General features: G+C 44.0%; 1 protein-coding gene across 4 annotated transcripts in view; it reads left to right on the top strand.

The window, feature by feature from the left end:
- TIAM2 (T-cell lymphoma invasion and metastasis 2) overlaps positions 1-21,793 on the top strand; it is a 268,351-nt gene that overhangs the window by 143,403 nt on the left and 103,155 nt on the right. For all 4 annotated transcript variants that reach the window (XM_019550041.1, XM_019550038.1, XM_019550040.1 and 1 more), the window contains one exon: positions 21,451-21,636. In XM_019550041.1, the coding sequence (XP_019405586.1) occupies positions 21,451-21,636 (186 nt within the window). The remainder of the gene's footprint in view (positions 1-21,450; positions 21,637-21,793) is intronic.

Genomic DNA, 21,793 nt, shown 5'->3' with positions numbered 1-21,793 from the left:
GAGAAGCCTTAACAGCATATGCCAGTACCAAAAAGTCTTCATTTCCTTCCCATAGGATGGTATTTTAGCTAAGCTCCGGCTCCTTTCTGCCCATCCAACACAATGGCCAGCCCCTGCGGGGGAAGGTGGGGGGGAGGGGAGCAGCCAGAGCTGGAGCCAGAGCTCCGTGCACTGGGCAGAAGCCGCTGGGTTAAAGCCTCCACCTGCCCATCCAGAGCTGCACGGTGGCACCTGGTGGTGAGGGAGGCAGAAGAGCCCTGCTGCTCTGGCCAGCACACAGTCTGTGGTGTTGCTGCAGCCAGTGGGTGCTGCGCAGGACAGGGGTGTGGTGGGGGCTGTGAGCCCCTGTGGCAGGTGGCTCCCAGGCTCCAGACCTGCCAGTGCCTCCAAGCTGGCCTGGGCAGCCAACTGCTTGGCCAGCCACTGCCTGTGCCCTACAGCCGAAGCCAAAAGGCCCAGCCCTCGTAGGGTCCCTGCAGGCCAGGGCCACAGTTTAAACCTCTCCGCAATGAAAGTTAATGGCAAGCCAGGGCCTGGCCACACCTCCAGGTCAGCTTCCCTCCAGCCTTGCGGCTGCTGAGGAAGGGAAGGGAGGGCTCACTCTAGTGCCCCCCTGCTTCTAGCCTGAGTCATGCAGGCATGTGGTGCATTTCCAGTATTAAAGGTGAATGTTTGTTCACTTGCAAATCAGTTCAATTTACACAGGTTAGACTAACCTGCAAAGATTGAATCAATTCAGGCTTGGGTTTTTGAATGTCTGTACGTAGCCCAGTACGTAGAAGATATTTGGTTTAGAATTTAGCCATGAATCGAGACCTCCTAGTTTTGCTAAAAGTGATCATCAATGATAACAGAGGGTCAGGACCTTTATTTATATCTTCCTTATTTGATTACAGTATGATATCCTAAACATAATCCTAAGAGCTACGAGAACCTCAAAACATCAAAGGTCACACCCTGACCTCCCAGCAACTTGCTTTGACCACATTTTCATGAGTTGGTTGTAAAATTGCCTGAGCTCTGTCTATACTAGTAGCTTCAAGCTGCTGTAACTGCATTGAAGAATGTTGCTGTGAAATGGTGGGGGGGTGGGTGGATATGTGCATTTGCACACACACAAATGCTTAGAGCCCTTTCAAAGGGGGTTGTTTCAAAAGGGCAGCTGCTAGTACATTCTCACTGTTGTGTGAACAATTTGAAAAGGATTCAAATGCAGTAAACCTGCTCCAACTTTATCCTGGATGAAGGAATGTTAAAATTGGAGTGCATTTACTGCATTTGAATCCTTCTCACTTGTTCAAACATAACAATTAAAATGTACCAGCAGTTGTCCTTTTGAGATGTTCACCTTTTGAAAGGTCTTCAAGCATTCTGTCGATCACACTCCGCATCTACCCTTGTACTTCCTCTTTCCAAGCCACGGTTAGGCAAATGTGCAGGGCAGAAACTTGTACTGCCAATTTCCATGCTATAAGTATTTTCTCAGTTAAATTATGTAATCAGTGTAGTGTTTCCACAGTTAAAGTTGCAAAGACATCACTGGGACAGTAATACAAATCCATGTTCAACATAGCTTCCTGTATTTGAGCCTTTTCTCTCTGCCAGGATTTCTTAAGTACCCACTAATTCATTTTTTGGGCTGCTAATGTGACTTCAAGAGTAAGAGCCAAAGTTTACTTGCTCCTGGCCAGCAAACATAATTGTTTCTTTGACATATGTAGTTATAACATCTCTTTGTGAATGCGATGCTTGTAACATTCATAGATCTTATTATACTTGTTTGAAACAATAGAGAGCAAGGTGCTAGGTTGCCCATGAAGTGCCAGCAGCACAATTCAGTCTTGAGCTGTTACTGTCTTTCTTTGTGTTGTACTCTTGAGCAGAGATTCGTGTGCTGTGATTTTTCTGCTGAGGTATTCATTAAATGCTAGGTAGGTAGAGACCTGCCATTTCACTTATCCTGATGCCAAAGCCCACTGAATTGAGTAGGGAAGGGAGGAGTGGAGAAGCAGGAAGCTACAACCTACCTTGGATTTCAGTGGCTTTTGGGACTGCTGAGATCTGCTGATTCCCAGAGGGGAAAAGTCTAGCTTTATATCCCATAATACCCTGATAAAGTCAACACAGATGCATAGTTCTTTAATTAGTTTACCCATCCATTTAAGCAAGCTTTAAAAGGAACAGGCTTTAACAGTTTACTGTGACTCATTTATATAGTAGTCATGAAAGCCTTTTGATTTCTCCTAATTAGATTGTTCGAGGATTGAATAACCATCATTTTTTTTCCATTTTGGGTCACTGGAAAAACAGGCTTTATTCTACTGGAATTAAAATCCAGCAGTGATTTATCCCTGTTAATCTTCTTTCTAAGAATTTCTCAAAACACTGAAGGAGGTCAAGTGAAGGGAGGCAATAAGCAAGATGGTTCATTTACAAACAGCACATAGTTTGCACACAGTGAAATTATAATGAGCCTTTCCTCTGGATTTGTTCTCTACAAGATATCTTACTGCAACTGCCTAAATGTTTTTTGGCAGTGTCAGTTGGGAGGAGAGGCAATTCAATAGATAACTACGCTGTCTAATCTTTTAATTCAGCAGTCCCAGCAATGGGTCTTTAAAAAATGCAATGTATCATTAACAAATGTACAGTTTTCTCCAGCTATTACACAGTGTACTGCTGTTTGCTTTTGTCCAGTTTGATGAATAATAGGGCATCAAATATTGGGATGATTGTTTGTTTGTTTTTTTGTTTAAAATTGAAGCATTGAGATTTGGTCTCAGGAACTGAATCAACAAAAGTAGGAATCATGTGAATAAATCCCTCTGCCTTCCAAAGAAAATATTCCCATGGGCCATATAAACAGCGTATCTAGATAGTGCTTTAGTTTATGAATATGCTTCTTAATTTCTTCTTTAAACTTCTTGGGTGAAACTGTAACTTTTGAAATCCATGGGAATTTCACTCTGTGTGATTAGATTTAGTTCCCAGTCCTGCACTTCATGATGATTCCTGAGATTTTCTAATCTACAAAGAAACTTCGTGCATTATGGAAACCTACAGTATCCCCCCTGCTTCAACTCCCCCAACCTCCCAAAAAAGCATGTATGTGTGTTTTTTCTCTGTTGTGTTCCAGAGCAAGGTACTGACACCATCTGCTTTGCTTGAGAGCTTAATCCCGTAGGGTTCTGCAGGCAGTGAAAGATGCACGATTCCCTACAGGATGTGGTGTTTGTGTATCATCCACTGCTCTTGGAAGGCAGATGTATTTAGGGAAGCTGCACATACGCATTTGTAATATTGATTCATACTGAAGTGTTTGAGCACGTAGGAGTTGGCTTTTCATTTTAGTTGAGTTCCATTGCTAGTTTGCATTAAAATGATTGCCAAACAACTTTTTTGTGTTTTATAAAACATGGGATTTGGTAAAGAATTCCTAAGTTGGATAGAGTTGTTATATACAAATTCCACTTAGTGTTGTGACCAATAATATGGTATCTGATCCATTTCCCTTGCAAAGGGGGACTTGACAAGGTTGTCCCCTTCCCCTCTTGTATTTGATTTGACATTGGAGCCAATGGCTGTAGCTGTAAGGAGTAAGGCTGATATAAAAGGCATTAGGCTAAGAGAAGGTCCAAGACCCCATTCTGTGTAGATGATACACTAATATTTCTGTCACTGCCTGAGAGATCAGTTTTATTAATTGAACTAAATTTGAGTTACTTATATTAAACTATTATATTGCAAAGGATATGTTTAGAAAATGGGAGCTTCAATGGCAATCAGGACACACAATTGATTTGGGTATTCAGATATTTAATATTATATTATTGCCCCAAAACTTTCAGAAGATCCTTGATATTATTTTAGAGGATCTTAAGCAGGGCAGTTTAGCAATATCTTTGGGGAGGAGATGTGGTAATATTTTGAAAATAAATGTATTACCTTGCCTAATTTGTCTGCTACATAACCTGCCAGTTGTAATCCCCAACTAAATGTTTAGCAGGTTTCTGTGATGAGCAGATAAAAAGGCACAGCTTCCTTTAAAAAAGATGTAATTACCAATTGAAATGCATGGCACTCATCTTCCAAACCTCTGACAATGTCACAATGCCTTCTGAGTAAGAAAGGCTATATGCTGGATGACTGATATGACTGATAATTCTCCTGTATGGGTGGAAATTGAAAAGGAATGCATGTTTCCCCCTTCCGTTTTAGGCTCAATATATTTCTCTCTTTTTAATTCTCTAATCCCTATCATTTTTGCAACCTAACAAGTTTGTAGAAAATTGGCAAACTTTCTGGTTTCTTTCTTGACTACATTTTAAAGCCTTTATTCGGGACAATCCCTTTTTTGACGTATGGATCTCAAAATGATGTTGACAGGGTGCATAGATTATACATAAATGCAGAACAGCTTCTACTGGGACACTGTATTAAAAAAGTCCTTCTCTGAAATATGTGACACATTCAACCTTCTGAAAGAGTCAAATGACAGTATATGCAGTTGCATAAAGTACTGTTGTATCAGTTTGGACCTGAGGCTTAGAAGTAGCAAATGTTCAAGATTATACTATTTTTTTGTATTGAAATCTGCTTCTCTCCCCTGTTCTGCACCATCATTCTATGACTATATAACGTCACATAACAAACTTGATATGGATTAGTTAAAACTGAAGTAGAAGGAAACCTACATAGTCAGGTGACAGAATTCCAGTGGAAATCAGCAATGCAGACTATTCAAACATCTTCGGCTGATTTTAGACTATGTCTTGTACAACAAAAGATAATTTTTTAAAAATATTTACCAGGCTCCCTCTAAACTTAAAAATGTAATTATACTCTGCCTTTAGTACAAATTAGAGATGCAATAATACATCACAGGCAATGCTTGACCATATACTTTGATCATCCTTTACTTCCAGTTTTTTTTGGGGGGGGGGAATAACTTACAACCAGGGTTAATATGGTTTTCAGGACAGCACTAAAATCTCTGGCAAGTATGTGTATTCTTGGGTATATGCCCAAGAGGTCCATATTGAAACCTTCCCAGATTGCACTCTTACAGAGGATCTTACTATTAATGTGCAGGATGATAATGCATTGGTAAAGGAGGACATTCCTGAAGGTCAAAACCTAATATGATGTCATGGCACAGTAGGCATCTATGGAGTGGGACACGTTTTGCAGATGTAACTGCTTTGACAAGTTTGGTACAATTTAGAAAGATGTCTTAGAATGCTTTGGTAATTCTTGTTGTTATTTTTTCTTTCTCCTGTATTGATTATGACAGACATATGTGTAGCTCATGCTGATTATGTCTAGTTGATATGTGCATTTATTATTTTTTGGTGCATTTTAAAAATATTGCCAAACACTAGAAATTCAGTCAAAGTAATTTTAAATGAAAAAACGATAGTAATTTTTCCATTCAAAGGAAGTTCTACCAGAGTTGCTCCCTTGACTTCCTCCAAAAGAAAGATTTTAATAATCCATTAGAACAAGACCAGTTGGAAGAAGCTGCCTGCGTGCAGTCAGAGTACCCCTCCATGTCAGGGATTACCTGTATTAGCAGTTGTAATGTTCTGGGACCCATATAAAATATCCAATCCAGAGAAAGTGGCTGTCTTGCAGAGAAAGGTGCGAGTCATCACATAGCTTTTACAAACAAAGGACCCACGAAGGATCTGTTGCACCTGCAGACATAGCAGCCTGTCTCAGTACTGTTGCAACTAGTGTGAAGGTGCATTGGCTTGCTTTTGTCTCCTTCCTAATCTGGCACCAGTAGCTGTGCAATCACAAACAGTGTCTGGGTGGCAGGGATTTTCAAAAGGGTCCACCTTAGCAAAATTCTGCTCCATCTGAAATCAATAGTAAAAAATCTCATTGACTGAAAGGGGAACAGAGTTAGGACTCCACAGAGGGCTTTTGAAAAATCCCATAATATACCCCTGTTGGAACCAGTTTCATTATTAGAATTACTCTTGTTCTCGAGCGGTAGGGCCACTTATCCCCAAATACTATGAGTGTAGATCTTTTTCTCATGAGGTTTACATTTGTGATGGGGAGCCATATGTCTGTGTTTAACAAAGGTCAAAACATTGGCTCACTTAACAAGTGAATCATAGTATTTGCTCCAAACGTGGAACCCTAACTGCAACTACTGAAGTCAATGAAGAGACTGCTTCTGCCTTCCATGCGAGTGGTATTGAGTGAATGATTAGGCAATTTCTAATTATAGCCATATCAAATAATGTTGCAAATCAAAAGTAGCCCCCCCCACATCTGCTCTGCATCTGCATGTGGAACTTCTGGTAGCATGAATGGAAGGTCCACCACAGATTGAGAACAATGTATACTCCATTGGTTTTTTTTATTATTATTATTGAATTTGTAAATCTTCTATCACATGCATCTTTTATATATTTTAAGCAAGCATAATATAGGACAGTTCTGAATAATACCAGCTTGTAAACATTCTGGGTTTCTTTTTACAGTTTCTACAATAACGGTTGAATCCTGGTTTCCAAATAGTTTTGAGGTAGCTGTCATGCTTCACATTTGCTGTGCACATTATGCTTAACTCACTTATCAGATGTGAGGCAGTTAGTCTTTATTTGCTAACACTGAAATGAGAAACATTAATGAGAAAAACAGACACATGCTTGGAATAATTTTCATTGGCGTCTTTCTACATTTTTGTCCAACCAAAATACCATTTTTTTTTCTGTTGCCATAAAAGCCAAAATAGGAAGATCAGTCAGGCTGATCACCTCTTCTCAACAAAACTTTGTAAAATGTACAAGTATTGCTTTTTTTTCCCCTGAGATCTTCTGTCGTTGTTGTCTAGGTGGCAACTGCTTCACATATTTATAGTTGTCACATTAATTTTTGCTACATGTAACAAACATATATAAAATTATGATGCAACAGATTCAGAAATATTGTTCTTTGTATTTGCCCCAAGAACTAAAATTTAAGGTTTTATTTAAATACAGTATTATCTTATAAATCCGGCAAGCTTGGGACCAAGCACCTGTGAGAAATGTGAAAACTGCAGATTTTTGAAATTGGAGCAGCAGCCCATCCCAGAGCAGGAGGGTGAGGGGGTAGTGATGGCTACCCCCAGAGCAGCAGCTGCACACAGATCAGCAGCATGGGGTGGTGGATGACGGCAAGGGCAATTTGCCCATTGTGGGACAATTTATTGTGCACTGAAGATCATTTGCAGGGGCATGCACTGTGGCAATTTGCGCTGCTGCAAGCGCATGCCCCTGCATATCTGGACACAGCCTCAGGTTAGGGACAGACGTTCAAAAAGCTGAAGCCTGAACTGGTTTAATCTTTGCAGGTTAGTTTAACCTGCATAGTGTAGGTGACTGGATCCTCCTGAGTTGGGGGGGCACTTGCCCCCCAAGCAGCCAGTCAGCAACTGGGGGGGTTCCCACACAGCTGATCGTACCGACCTGGAAGTGCCAGTGCAGGAGAACACTACTCCTGGTAGGCACGATTGGCCACAGGGGGACCACGGGGATCACTTCTCCTGGCACCCCCACTCCCTTGCCAGTGCTCTCGGGGGGGGAGGGCGGACCAGCACTCTTGCCTGCCCCCCTGCCCATTGCCCAAGTGGGGAACACTGGCTGTGAAGGGGTGCATTCCCTATGCATCACCACTGCTGCAGAGAGTGAACTGGTTTGCTAATGGATAGACATTCGGCACATGCCTGCAGCGCATCAGGCCAGACGCTTGGGGGGCACTAAAGCAGCCCTCCCTTTCAACAGGGAAGTTGAGCTGAGGAGGGGCCGGGGCAGGCTGAGGGGTTTAAACCCCCACCATGGCCTGCAGGGTTTGGAGGGTGGGGAGGAGGAGGAGGGGAGAGCTCTCCTTGCCCCAGCAACTCCCTGACAGCTAGGAGCAATCCCCACACACAGGGCTGCCTGGCCCCAGAGAGGGAACTCTTCTCCCTCCTCCCTCTCCCCCACTGATATAGGGTTGGGTGGGGGGCTCTTCCCTTGCCTCCTCCCCCCACCATTGTGAGGTGGAGAGGGAGGCACTGCAAGGCTGCTAGGTTCAGAGGAGGGCCACCTGCTTGGCGAGAAGGCAGCAGGACAGGCCCTGTGAGGAGAGACTGAGGGACCTGAACCTGTTCAGCCTCAGCAAGAGGAGGCTGAGGGGGGACCTGGTGGCTGCCTACAAACTCATCAGGGGAGATCAACAGCAAATAGGTAAAGCCCTTTTCTCCCCAGCACCACCTGGGGTGACGAGAAGCAATGGTAATAAGCTGATGGAGAATAGGTTTGGGTTAGAGATCAGAAGGCAATATTTTACAGTTAGGGTGGCCAAAATCTGGAACCAAATTCCCAGGGAAGTGGTCCTCGCGCCTACCTTGGGCAAATTCAAGAGGAGGTTGGATGATCACCTGTCTGGGGTCTTGTGAACCCAGCATTCATTCCTGCCTGTGGCAGGGGTTTCAGGCTAGATGATCTGTTCAGGTCCCTCCTGACTCTACATACTGTAAACTATAAGCTATAAGGCTGGGAAGGGGACTCTTTCCCTGCCGCACCATTGAGGGGTGGGGAGGGAGGGCTTCATGAAATGCTGCCTGGCCTTAGATGGGGAGTCTTCCCCCAACCCTGCTGTCCTCTGTGGGGCTGGAAGGGGGGCTCGTCTTCCCCCTCCACCTCCCTCTGCCCCCACCCCTGCTGCTGGGGAGGGGGGGGGCTCTGTGGAGACTGCCTGGCCCAGGCCCTGCTGGGGAGGGGCTCTGTTCAGTGCTGGGGAGGGGGAACTGTTCCTCTTCCTCCTCCTACCGCCTGGCCCCCCACCACCACGGGGAGGCTCTTGCTGTGCTCCCCAGCCTGGCCCAGCTGGGGCACAGCAGCTGCTGGGGGTGGCTCTGGCCCTGGCTCAGCCCTGGCTAAGGCAGCTGCTTGGTGGGGCTGGGCCTTTCTGAGGCCCTGTAAGACCCTGTGTTGCTTCTGAGTGGGCCCAGATAAGTCACTGCCAGCCAGCCATGGACCAGGCTGCACTCGCTGACAGGGAAAGAAGCTGCCTGGCTGCACTGGCTTCCCCATCATTGAATTGTACCGGCCAGAGAGAGGTAGCCCTGCCCCTGCAGCCCAGCCCTGGCCTACCTTAGTTGGGGCTGAGCGAGGCCCGACTGGGTCAGGATATGGGACTGGAGCCACGCCTGGCAGCTGCAGCTCTGTTAAAGCCACTTCTCATGCCCCAGCCAGGCCAGGCCCAGGAGCACTGGAAAAGCCTTCCTCGCCTTGTGGTGGGGCGGCGGGGAATAAGAGGAGGAGGAGGAGGGGGAAGAGTCCTCCCTCCCCAGAACTGGACAGACCCCCCCTGCCCCATGGGTGGGGGGAAGTGTCCCCCTCTGGGGTCGGGCAGCGTCTACAGAGCGCCCCCCTCCCCCCCAGCAGAGGGGGAGGAGGAAGAGTTCCCCCCAGCACTGAACAGAGCACCCTGCTGGGGCTGAGGCTGAGCACCCTGCACAGAGCCACCCCTCCCCACCCCTGGGCAGTAGGGGAAGATGGGAGGGGGTCTCTATATGAGGCTGCCCAGCCTGGCCCCAGCCCAGGATGGGGACTCTTTCCCCCTGGTCCTTCCTCCCCCTCCATGATTTAGGGAGGGCTCTGTGTGGCACTGCCTGGGCACAGGGAGAGGCTGTAATAGTCATAGCCGCAGCTGGTGAAGAGTCGGGGAAGAGTTCCCTTCCGGGGCCAGGTAGCCTTGCCTAGAGGCCTCCCCTCCCAGCCCTGGGGTGGAGGTGGAGGAGTGTTCCCCCTCCAGCATCCCACAAAACCCTCCTTTCCCATCCTAGGGGAAAAAGGAGGGGGAAGAGTCCTCCCAGCACCAGACCAGAGTCCCCATCCCTGCCTCAAAGGACAGGTGTCCAGGCATGGCACCATTAAGGTGAAGGAGGCAGGGAGAAAGGTTAATTCCTCCCTCTGTTCCTTTTGGTCCCTTCTGCCCTGCCATAGCCCCTTCCTTTTTGCTCCCTGGCTGACAGGCAGACCTCGCCTACAGTGATGGAGGAGGGGAAAGAGGGAAGAATTAATTCCTTCCCTTCCTATTTTACCTTAACGGGGCCATGCTGCCTGGTGTCTTGCTCTGTCCTGTCCTTGGTATAGCTAGAGAGTAGAAGGGAGGGGCCAGCCCAGCTCTGGAGCCCAGCCCAGTGGTCTGACTCGCATGGCACCATGCCACATCACTTTCAAAGGCAGCAGCAAGGCATGAAGCAAGCAGAGCGCAGCTCACAGCTGTAGCCTGCCTTTGCCCCGTACAAAGATCAGGGGGCCATGTGCCCCCCCTTGGCTGCCCAGTGCCGTGCCCCTGGAGGAGGCGCCGGACTCTTCCCAGGGGCAGTGCAGGGCAGGTGCAGGGGTCCTGTGGGCTCCGTCCCCAACAGTGCAGCCTAGGCTAGCCCCATTCCGGGTCCCCCTGGGCAGTGCAGGGCTGGGGCTTTTGCAGGGTGGTGAATTCACAGGGGCCACCAGTGCTGAGCAGCGACTCTGGGAACAGGGGAAGAGATGGGTGCAGCGGACCCCAGCCCCGATCCCAGGCCTGGCTCTGCTCCAATTCCTGCCTGGTCCCAGCCCCATTCCTGGGTGGGGCGGGGTTGCGTGAACTCTGCCCCCTCAATGTCTTTTTCTCCCTCTGCCTATAGATCACTGTAACCAGTTTATGTATAATGTCTGTCCCTCTAGCTTGGCCACAGGCTAACAGTTGACCTCTTGATTTATTGTGTCAGGCCCTCATGCGGTATAATAAGTCTTTTGACTGAAATAGTCCTTCATTGTTTTACAGCGGTAGAGATTCTGCTCTGTTCTTCTTGACTGTCAGCTCTACGTGTAAACTTCCTCTTGCTTCGTCTTTACATGAACTCTTTTTTTTCTTTTTTTTGTTGATGAGAATGCTTCTCTCTCTCTCTCATTTTTTTTTCTGGTCCCCTGCTCTGGATGGAGAAGTTAAAGAAAATGTGTTTCTATTTTCCATTCTGGTACTATTTTGCAGTTCCTTACACAAGAAGGAATCAATCTGTTTAAATTTAAAAATGCAGAGCCAGTTAGCAGTAGAAACTGCTGGAGGCTGGAAGATCAGGTTGCAAGCTAATGTTTTCATCCTTTGCAGAAAGCAAGATGAATGACAAGATTGGTCCCCAGTTCAGTAGGGTTCTAAAACTTGCACCTAACTTTAAGCAGAGAAATAGTCTAGATTTTAGTTGGATTATCCTTTTTTACTAAGCATATTCCTAAGTTCTTTGCTGAATTAGGGGCTTGAGGATCCTTGAAACAATGTTTTTCCCATACTGTGGTAAGAGATGTTTTACATACATCCAAAAGCAAGAATGGGAAAAGAAAGGTCTTGATTATTTTACAGCAGTTTGTTTTACACTCTTCTCTTCCATTTTTTTCATTTCTTTCATTTTGAAGAGCAAGTGATAGTGAAGTGTCCTTTAAGTTATTGGCAGTATAAGAGTGATGTTGTAGCCATGATGGTCCAGAAATTATTCAAAAGCTTGTCTAACTCTATCTCAAGAGTTGAAAAATTAATATAAAAAAAGGCAGGAGAGAATTTTTTGTGTATTTATTTTTGTTCATTTTGATCCTTGAGGTATTAGCAGATTTGCTTTCACAAGTTTTGGTCTGCAGAAAAGTATCCTATTAGGGCAGGGGTTTTCATTTTTTTTGGAGCAGTGTACCCCCAGAAGCCGGACGTGGACTGTGGGAAGGAGCGGGGCATGGCCAAATATGGAGCGGCAGCAGCTGCTGCATATGAGCTTCTCCTGACCCCTGTGTCTGGCTAGGCGGGTGGCACCTGCGCAGCAGTGCAGGATGGTGCGTGGTGGCCTTCTCAAGTTCACAACCCCAGTCCACAACCTCTGCTGTAGGGCCAAATCATGCCCTGCTTATTCAGATAATTCCACTGAAATCAATTGTGTTAGGAAGCAGCATGCAGCAAACAGAAGCAATTTGGTGCATGGACTGGACCTAGTGCCAGCACAGCAGGCCAGTCAGGGGCATGCATAGGACATAGGGCACACACTGCATGTGGACCTGTGCTGGCTCTGCACACAAGCTGCATGCAGTGTGCAGGGCTGATCCAGGGCATGTGCTGCATGAGCTGTCCATGCTGGACTGGCCTTGCATGCTGGTTCTGATGTGTGGGGCCGGTCTGTGGATCTGATCTGGCCTGCAGGCCAGCCTTACGCCCCTCATCTGGCCCTGCAGGGGTAGAGGAGTTTGACGCCCTTGATCTGTAATATGATAAATGACAATAAAAGTCTTTTTGTCTAGAACACTGTAGCAACTGCTAAGGACTATGAATTGGCATATATCTTGGACGCTATTGCAAACATCTTTGTCTTCACTTAGCTCATCTCACAGTATCATCTTGTTGTTGTTTTACATTTGGTGGTAAAATCTCTTAATAGATTTGGCACTGATTTAGGCCACCCATCTACTTGTGACATAAGAACAATCCTCACTGTCAAACAACAAGGAAAAACTTATTTTCCAAGTTGCCATCATTTCGTGCCGCAGCTACTAAAACCTACTTCTCATAAGCTGAAATTTCTACTGCAAAAATAATTTCTTGCCTAACGGTTTAATCATATGCACTTTGCCCTTCCAGTGATCCCCAGCCTTAATCATTTGTGCTCCTTGTTCTCATCTTTGAGACTTGACACAACTGAATTTTTGCTGATCTTTGCTTTCCCCTGCCTTCTGATTGCAGATTTGTTCACACTATTCAAGATACTTGCTTTGGTTCCCCTCTTTGTCTCTTTTTTCCCATTTGCGTCAGAATCCTTTCCTTCGTGCTGTTTCCTAAACCTGGAACTCTCTACTGGGTACCATGCCTCATTCCGCTCTTCATTTAACTCCCTTCCCAAAAGCAACTTTTCCCAGGAGGCTTACAAAACCTTGTGAGATTTTTCTAAAATCAGGATCAGGGATTTGCGTGTCATTGATTCTTGCTTTCTTCACTTTTTCCTTACCTACAGCTGATCATGGGTGAAAAGAAAGCTAGAAATGTTTTTGATTTCTCTCTCAAAATCCTCTTATGGCATATAGAGTTAGCCCAGGTATGTACCCTGCTATTTCTGTTTTCCTTCTTCTCCTTAACCTGTTCCCAACTATTGCTTGCTGTATCCACTTTTTACTTATTTCCTTAAATATATTCTAAATAGGAAGCATAGCATATCAGTTTAATAGAGCTACATTTTCTTTCTTTAGTCCATCTTCCTACTAAGGTCATTGGGAAACTCTACCTTACTCAGTTTCAAAGCAGAATAAGGACTGCAACATCTAGCATATGGACTGTAAATTTAGCGTGTTAGATCAGGTCACACTCTACTTTTGAAGTTGTTCTTCGTGTTATAAGTTTTCCCCTTTAGTCTTCAAGTGAATAAATCCTGGACAGGAAGAATTATCATAATTTAAAAGGTTCTGACAAATAGCAGCTGTTATTGGTTCACGGTCTCCAATTGGTTCCAGGCATCCCTGGTTTTGATAAGACTACAAGAGCATCCCAGAATTTCCTCCCTACAGCTTTTCCTAATGCCATTAAATGTAACATCATGATTAATGGTGCCTTTGGAATTGATTAACTGACATCCTGCAGGACTGATAAATGCTATAATTTAATATTTTCTCCTCAATGTCCTGCCATTTTACCTCGCTCATCTTTCTTATTGTATATGCAACCCTTTCGGAAGGCACTGGTCAGCAGCAACAAGGGCCAGGTTCAATTTTGGGGTATTAAATATACTTTATCTTGTCTCAAAGCTCCACCCAGACCACCTGGGAAACCCTAGATGAATTACTGGGGTGTCCCACATAAACGAAACCCCTTCTTTGCAAGCAGTATAAACACAAACACCCAAATTTATTACATAAAACAAAACAAAACCCTCCATTAAATATAATTATAAAACACTATTATCTACAAAACAAAGTCTATAGGTGGCACCTTCTTGGGGAAGCTTCATCCATACCCAGGCAGTCTGGGACTTGGAACTCCCCAGTGTGTAGTTCCAGGGGCCTGCACCCCTATACCTGTACTTCAGCAAGGGGCTGGAGAGGGGGACCCACACTGGAGGGTCCTGAACTGCTCCTTGGGTTCACTGTGCCACGGGGAGCTGCTTGACAGTGTGGGTCCTGTGTTGCAAGGGGTCTCTGTTGCCCCTAGAGAAGTGGTAGAGCACCAACCTCCACTTCTGCATAATGGTCTTGAAGGGTTAACTGCAGCTTTTGTCAGCATAGTGCACCCCACAATTCCTAGTCCCAATCCTAGCTGTGCTGGGCAGAAAACTGCAAAAAAAAAAAAAAGAAAAAACCCACTCAAAGGAAAGGTCAGGTCTATCTTGGCATGGGTCTCAACTACAACTAGTGCCCAACCACACCACTTTGTTCGGACAGAAACTTCAAAAAGGGACAAATGCTGGCTGGGCCTATACTGCACTGAGGCATGGGTGAACACTGAGGCATGGGTGAACAACAAGTAGTGCCAGGTATCACCCTGGCCCAAATCTGTTGGCCAGAAATATAGCTGGGGTTTAGCCACACAGGCTGAATGCAAGAGCTGTGAAACAGCAAAAAGGGCCCAGGCCCATGACTGCAGCCTGGACATCCAGTCTTAGCTACACCACAATGCTGAGATGCTACAGTTCCCAAACACAGGGGCCAGTAACTGCCAGGACCCATTCCTGGACAGTTTGCTTAGGGAATTGATCCCCCCATGGCATTAACCCACTTAAGACAAAAAGGGGAAAGAGGGAGGAAATAAGTGTTTCAAACTAAGAGACAGACTCTTTCTCCCTGTACCTGAGGCTTTCCCATCCCACAGTTTTTGCATGGCCTCTCCAGTGAAGGGAGGAGAGGAGGGAGAGATCCCCTTATGGGGAGCAGGTTTCTTGGCTCCCAATGAAGCTGTGCAGCTCTTAGCAGCCCCAGGAGAAAGAGAGAGAGAGAACAATGTGAGTTGTATACATCTGGTGTGCCCAAGCCTTGTCCAGTCAGGAAGGGCCACATTTCAGTCTTTCTCCCAACCAATCTGCCTGAATCTGCCTCCGCTTCCTCTGGCCAGTCAAGCTAGACGGTTTTACATATTTCCCCCAGATACAGCCCCAGCTTGCCATGCACTGCGCACATGGCCAGAACAACTGGGGCCATCTTGCCCACATAGAAACATACAGATACAACCCCCGCCCCCATAAGATATGGCCCTGTGCATCTGTGTCTGTGGGAGGGTGGGTGTTACATATGTTATGTTAGATAGTGGATCGAAGATATATACTTTAGCTTTGATTGTAAGCTATTCTGAGCCATTTTTAGGAAAGGGCAGCATATAAGTCTAATAAATTAATATTTGTATACAAATACATTTTTGGAGAGAAGTTTAATGAGTTATTTGAAGGGGCCTAAGAAATGGAGATGCTTCTTTTGCCTTGATTTTTGAGAATGAGGGTTGGATTCTGAACTTAATTAGGGACCATGAAAATCTCTATTTTTTTTTTTTTTTAACAATGAGACTTTTTTTTTTTAAAGAACTCAAGTTGGTTTCATCTTACTTCCACTGAAAGTATCCATTGACTTCAATGGGAGTGAAGTTAGGCTAAAGCTGAACATTTTGGGGCAAGTTACTCTTGACAATTCCACTTTAAGTATGTGTAAAGACAAAACTGAGCTGCTGGTATTCGGAGACGAGAAGGTTGCAGAACATTGTACTATGTCCAGGAACTAGAGTGAAATGCTATTTCCCTCTTTATGTATAAATGGCAGGTTTCCAGTCACGTAAGTGGCATTTTAGCACTATTGTTAAGGTAGTGTTTTTATTTTTCCCAGCAGAATGGCCATGTAAGTGTAAACTGAATATGTACAGTAAGCTACACTGGACAGGCATATCTGTGCACACATTTTGGATGGGTACCTATGTCTAGATCATGAAAATATAGCTGGTCAGAAACCATGATTAGTGGGTGGGATACAGAGTGGCCCCCATGTTTTAGTCCCACTATCTGTCTGAGCAGTCAAAACCTTTGCCCAAATAGCAGAAGATAATAGGTTTTCCCCAAAAGGGCTATGGATCTGCCTCTCTCTTCCTGGCACAGTACTCTAACCACCGTGCCACAACCTATGCATTATCCAGACCCCTATTTGGCTTGTGGGGGGGTCTTCAAAAAGAGAAGGAAATATGTAGGAATGGACGGTAGAGAGCAAACCAGAATGGGTCAGTAGGGTGGCCGCTGATCTGGATAGGAGTGGGTCTTGGGTTCTAGCCTGGACCCTTGCTTCCCACTGTGGCAGAAACGTCACCACCAAACTGTTTTCCATGTGTTTTATCCAATAATGGACTTAAATATAAGGGGTAGTGGCTTAACGTCAAAAGGAGGGCTAAAGAGGGGTCAGGACAACTTGTGGCCTGATGCTTAAAGCACCATGCTGCCAAGTTAGAGACCGATTTTAAACTCCCTATAGGTAAAAGGGGCCTAGAACTCAGGTCTTCTGCTTGCTGCTGAAGTACCCTAACCACTTAGTTCTTCCTGCACCTCTAGTTTAGACATAAAAGAAAATAAAATTCTGCCTGTAATGGCAGATTGAAAAATACCATACTAAGGGTGTTAAATGAAAAATACTAAAATAAGGAATATTCAAAATAAAGGCTAGTGATCCCCTTTCTGTTTATGGATTTATTCTGTACATAAGAAGACATGTTTTAAATGATGTTTGTAGTGAGATTTCTTGGGGTGTTTTTCTTATATGAATGGTTTGTGACTGTCTCTCTCCCCTTCATGAGCATTGAATGTCTCCCTCTGATCTTTAGTGACCTCTCTTCTGGGCTTGAAAAACATATATTTAAAAGAATAAGTTCCTTGAATGTGTTTTCTTTCTGGATTTCCATAACACAGATAATAATGTTGTGATCTCAAATTATCTGAGCTGGCATATCTACTTTTTCCCTATCCCCCCCCCCCAAAAAAAAATTCAGCCTGTTTTTGCATATTTTTGTTGCTGTTGGTAGAAGCAGGTAAGTGTAATTGGTGTGGCAGTTAGTGAATTCTTGTGTGAGGAAAGGAGAAGCAAAAATAATTGAGGAACTCTAAATGAACACAGAATATGTGATGTCTCACTCAATTCCTGTTCAGTGTTTATCACTTCAAAATCAGAAACGTGAGAGACTTAAAGGGCCTTGATTCACTGCTGCATAATTCCAGTTTTCATCAATGAAATTTAAAAAATTGAACTAGCAAAACCCTGAAGTATTGCCAGTAGCAAACTGAAACCTTTCTGCTATCTACAGGAAAAAAACACTCCACACCTAACCCCAAACGCTTCTAGATCATTCACACACAATTTTTGCCTAGTGCCTCTACTTGCGGAATATTTTCAATAACAGAAAGAGACTAAAAATTCCTTTACCATGGGAAATGATTAATTTTCCCTCTCAAGAATTGCAACCTTGACATGTTGGAGAGGCTTGTGCACTACCAGGAATCATGAGATTAATGCCGATTGGAGTCTTGTACTTCCAGCAAGGCTGAGAGTGAGTTTTCACGCACACAGTGTTTAATAAATAAATACATTTCTAAAGACTTTCAGTAGTGGAGCAAGCTAATGAAGGAGGGTATTCTTCACAGTGGCTGCAAAGTTGGATGCAAAGGATGCAGCAGAATCAAAACTTTTCTGGTCATCTAGGGTGCCTGTACACATGCTCCAACACATTTTAGTTAGAATATGTTGGATCAGATTGAGTCTGCTGAAGTGTTCCAGTATGCCTCACCATCACATGTATTCAGCGTCCTGTATTTCAAAATGGTAGGGGGTGGTGCTTTAACTAAAACTCATTGAATGAGCTTCAGTTAAAGTGCCCCTGTGGCCAATTTGAAATGTGGGATGCTGAATACACTTGATGCTGTGGCATTTTACTTAGAGTGACTGTCTGGGAGCTGCTTTAATTAAAATGCCCCTTCCCCCACCTTGGAGCTTGTGTATAGTTTTTCCTTGCCATTGGATTAAGGTTTCCTTCTTATGAAATATCATGTGGTTGCTCATGTGCAATGGCACCCTACATTAAAATAAGGCATGCTTAGGGATCGGGCATTAAAATCCGACATACTTGCCTCATAGCAAGTCCTGTGGCAAGTCCTGTGGGTTAGTGGTGACAAGGGAAGGTACTAGTGATTACCAGAAGTTCCTAGTCACGGACCTACACAAAGGCAATAATTACATGGTGGTCATTTTGTACTCGGAACAGAGCTGCTTGGTTGCTTCTGTGAAGCCTATGAAATGTTTGTACTTATAGTCAAGTTCACTGAAGTCAAGGCACTTTACCAACCCACCTCAAACCAACCAGCTGCTCCTCCACATATGACAACTAGAAGACAGTCCATTGAGAATATTAAGCATTGATCCTGCCTGGAAAAGCCACCTTTCCCAAAAAGTAAACATAGAGGATGACATTTAACAGTGGATAGAATCTGTCTGTGCTGTCTTTGGACGTCTCTGAAATCATATTGGATGGTCATGACTTCAGGACCCGAACCGATCTTCTTGTCTACCAGGCTGTTGCCGTCCCCGCCTTGCTGTATGGATTTGAAACTTGGACAACACATCAGAAACACCTGAAAACCTTGGAATGTTACCATCAGCAATGCCTTTTGAAAATCCTCTATCATTCGGAGGGACAGAAGAATGAACACCAGCCTTCTGTAAACATCACCAGCTTCAAAACCATGTTTATATGCACCAGCTCTGTTGGATAGCATAAGGATGCCTGACAACTAGCTCATGAAACAAGTCCTATACTCCCAGTTCACTGATGGTCACTGCTCCAGAAGTGGGTGAAAGAAGAGATTCAAGGATACATTGACAGCCAGTCTAAAGGAATGCAATATTAACATCAATACCTGGGCAGCTCATGCACTGAATTGTCCCCAATGGCACTGTGATGTCTGACAAGGTATAGATCATGTCAAGTAAACTCATTTCACTATGAAGGCAGTAGACATGAGAGACAAAGGGAAAGAACTGTGACCTGACATCACCGAGATACACTCCTGTCTCCTAGAACTGTCTGCCATGTCTGCAGTCAGACGTGAGGATCATGGATTGTCATCTCCAGACACACTTCCCTATTTACTGGAAGACTTTTGTCCTTGTATTGAGGGACTGCCACCACCACCAGTTATTTTTCCCATTTCAATAAACTTGCCTATTCAAGTAAATATGTGCAGAAAACAGTATGGGTTATATGTCAAATGTACAGCAACATACCCAACTCCTTTTAAAAATCTTCACAAGCCCTAGTGAAGGTGCTACTCCATTGGAAATGTGCCAGTGAAACTTTCTCCATTTTCAAACGTCATTGTAAAAATGCACAATTTGGGTAACCTGTGATGTAGAAGAAGTAAGGCAGCAGATTGGCAAGAGCAGGAATTAAACAAAGATGCAGTTTAAGATGATCTTTTAGTAGGTTATAGCAAACATGAAATATCTATTTAAAAATTAGTATGCTATGCAGCTTCTGCAAAAATGTCCATTTATTTTTATTCATAATCATTTCCTTGGTTATTGTAGCTTTAAAGTGATAATGTAGCCATGATGTTCTGGAAATTATGCGAGAGAGAAAAGCCATACGGTCCCTAATATCTAACAAAAACTAGTAATCCAAACCAGCAGACAAAGGTGGATCTGTAACACCAGAATTCACTTTGGAACTGGAAAACTTCATCAATCTCTCACATTTCCTTAGTTATGTCATTTGTGGCTCTGTCATTTTCAAAGTAATAAAGACGGGGAAGAGGTGACTTGTCTGTGAATGGTCTTGAAAACAGAGCAGTGTTACTACCCAAAAAAAGCAAAAACTAACAGAAAAAATGGAGGGAGGATTATGGTATCTTTACTGGATTACGTATGTACATTCCTCCTGAAATGCTGCATGCAGAGCAGAATGCAGGAGCCAAAAGAATTCAGCTATGTGATGTACTAGACTGGCAAGTTTTTCATTTCTTTTGCTGTTTTATGACATTACAAGGAACTAACCAGATTTCATTTAAGCTCCAACATGCTTAGTATGTTGAACACTCAATACACCTAAGATTTTTGAAAACATGTCATCAGAGTCCCCTTGTGGGCAATAAAAGATAATTGCTCAGGCTTCCATTTTGACTCTTCTCAATTTCAGACATGATTTGCCTAGGAACATGCCTTGAATTCTATCTCCCAATACCCCCATGGCTCTCAATCTGTGTCAGAATTAAGATGCATGTTTTAAGGTGTGAAATCAGTGCATGCATATTCAAGTATGTTAAACTTCAGCTTAAATCCTGACCCTCCCATTAAATGCTAAGACTCAGGGATCTAAAGTTACTTTACTCCTGAAGGAGAACATCTCTAGGGGGTTATAACAAGCTTTATTTATCTTGTGCCCATTGACTTAACACCTTAAGTTGATTTACCTTGTCTTTTCAGTGTTTCCTTTAATTATGTCCTGTAGTTCCCTGTTTACACATAACCTAAGAATGTTATGGCTAATTTTGCAAAACACAACTTCTTAATTTTTGCAAAATGCCTTTTTTTCTATTGAGTTCATTGAATACTTATAGACTAACTTATGTGATAGTTAGACACATTCTTCCTATGGTTATGCAGGCTCTAATTTTAAATTTAGCCTGTTATATTCAGCATCCAGACTTGCATTTGGGTCTTCAGTTTGAAATGTATCTAAACACCTATTTGAACACCTTAATTTGGGATATGAATAACTGACTTTGTTTAAAAAGTTAACTCATGGCATGCACATGTATATCTCTGTGTGTATACGTTTGTTTAATATTGTGTTAAATATGCATATACATCCTTGCTATGGACCCAATAATATGTATTGGTATTTAATGTATTTAGCTCACATTAACAATCTGCTTAAGTATAGGCGATACCTTTCCTATTACTACAGGAAAGGACAATTAATATTTGTGTTCACTATTCTAACTATTTAGTTTAGAGATGGGGTAGTTGATAGAAATAGTAATTAAAGACCAGAAAGACCTCAGTCATGCTACTTAACTAATTAGCTGAGCCATGCAGTTTTGCTTTTGGTCACCCCAAGATAGAATTGAAGCTCATAAAAATGTGGGGAACAAAATTAATCTTTCTTTTTGAAACATCACAAACCACAAGGATTTGTTTTTATGTAATGGCTTCTGTGTTCACAATACGTTCATCTTGTCAGTATGTATTCAAGACCACCAGCTTCATTTTATTTCAAGCCATCTTTTAAGTTATGGTAACACAAGATGACTAGATGTGTTTTGGCAGGGGGAAAACTAATCTAATCCATGTACCACCATATGAAAGTAATTTACTAGGGGTTTGCGGAAGAGCTCAAATTTTCAGTGTAACCCACAATGACATTTTTTCCCCTCTCTTTATATCTAAACAGATCCAGCAATGGGAGCAGAACCTGGAGAAATTTAACATGGATCTCTTCAGAATGCGCTGCTACCTGGCCAGTCTGCAAGGAGGGGAGCTACCAAACCCAAAGAGTCTTCTGGCTGCTGCCAGCCGTCCCTCGAAACTGGCACTAGGGCGGCTGGGTATCTTCTCTGTCTCATCCTTCCATGCATTGGTGAGCCTAAATGCATTTTACGTGGCTACCACATAAAGGGATCTTCAGCTTATCATTGGTGACCGATTTCATAGACATTAGGGCTGGAAGGGACCTCGGGAGATCATCGAGTCCAGCCCCCTGCCCAAAGGGCAGGAAGTCAGCTGGGGTCATAGGA

Source organism: Crocodylus porosus, unplaced genomic scaffold (genome assembly GCF_001723895.1).
Source record: "Crocodylus porosus isolate Cpor-Errol unplaced genomic scaffold, CroPor_comp1, whole genome shotgun sequence".
Taxonomy (NCBI): domain Eukaryota; kingdom Metazoa; phylum Chordata; order Crocodylia; family Crocodylidae; genus Crocodylus; species Crocodylus porosus.
Note: the sequence above shows the minus strand (reverse complement) of the source record. Positions and strands in the feature narration are given on the sequence as shown.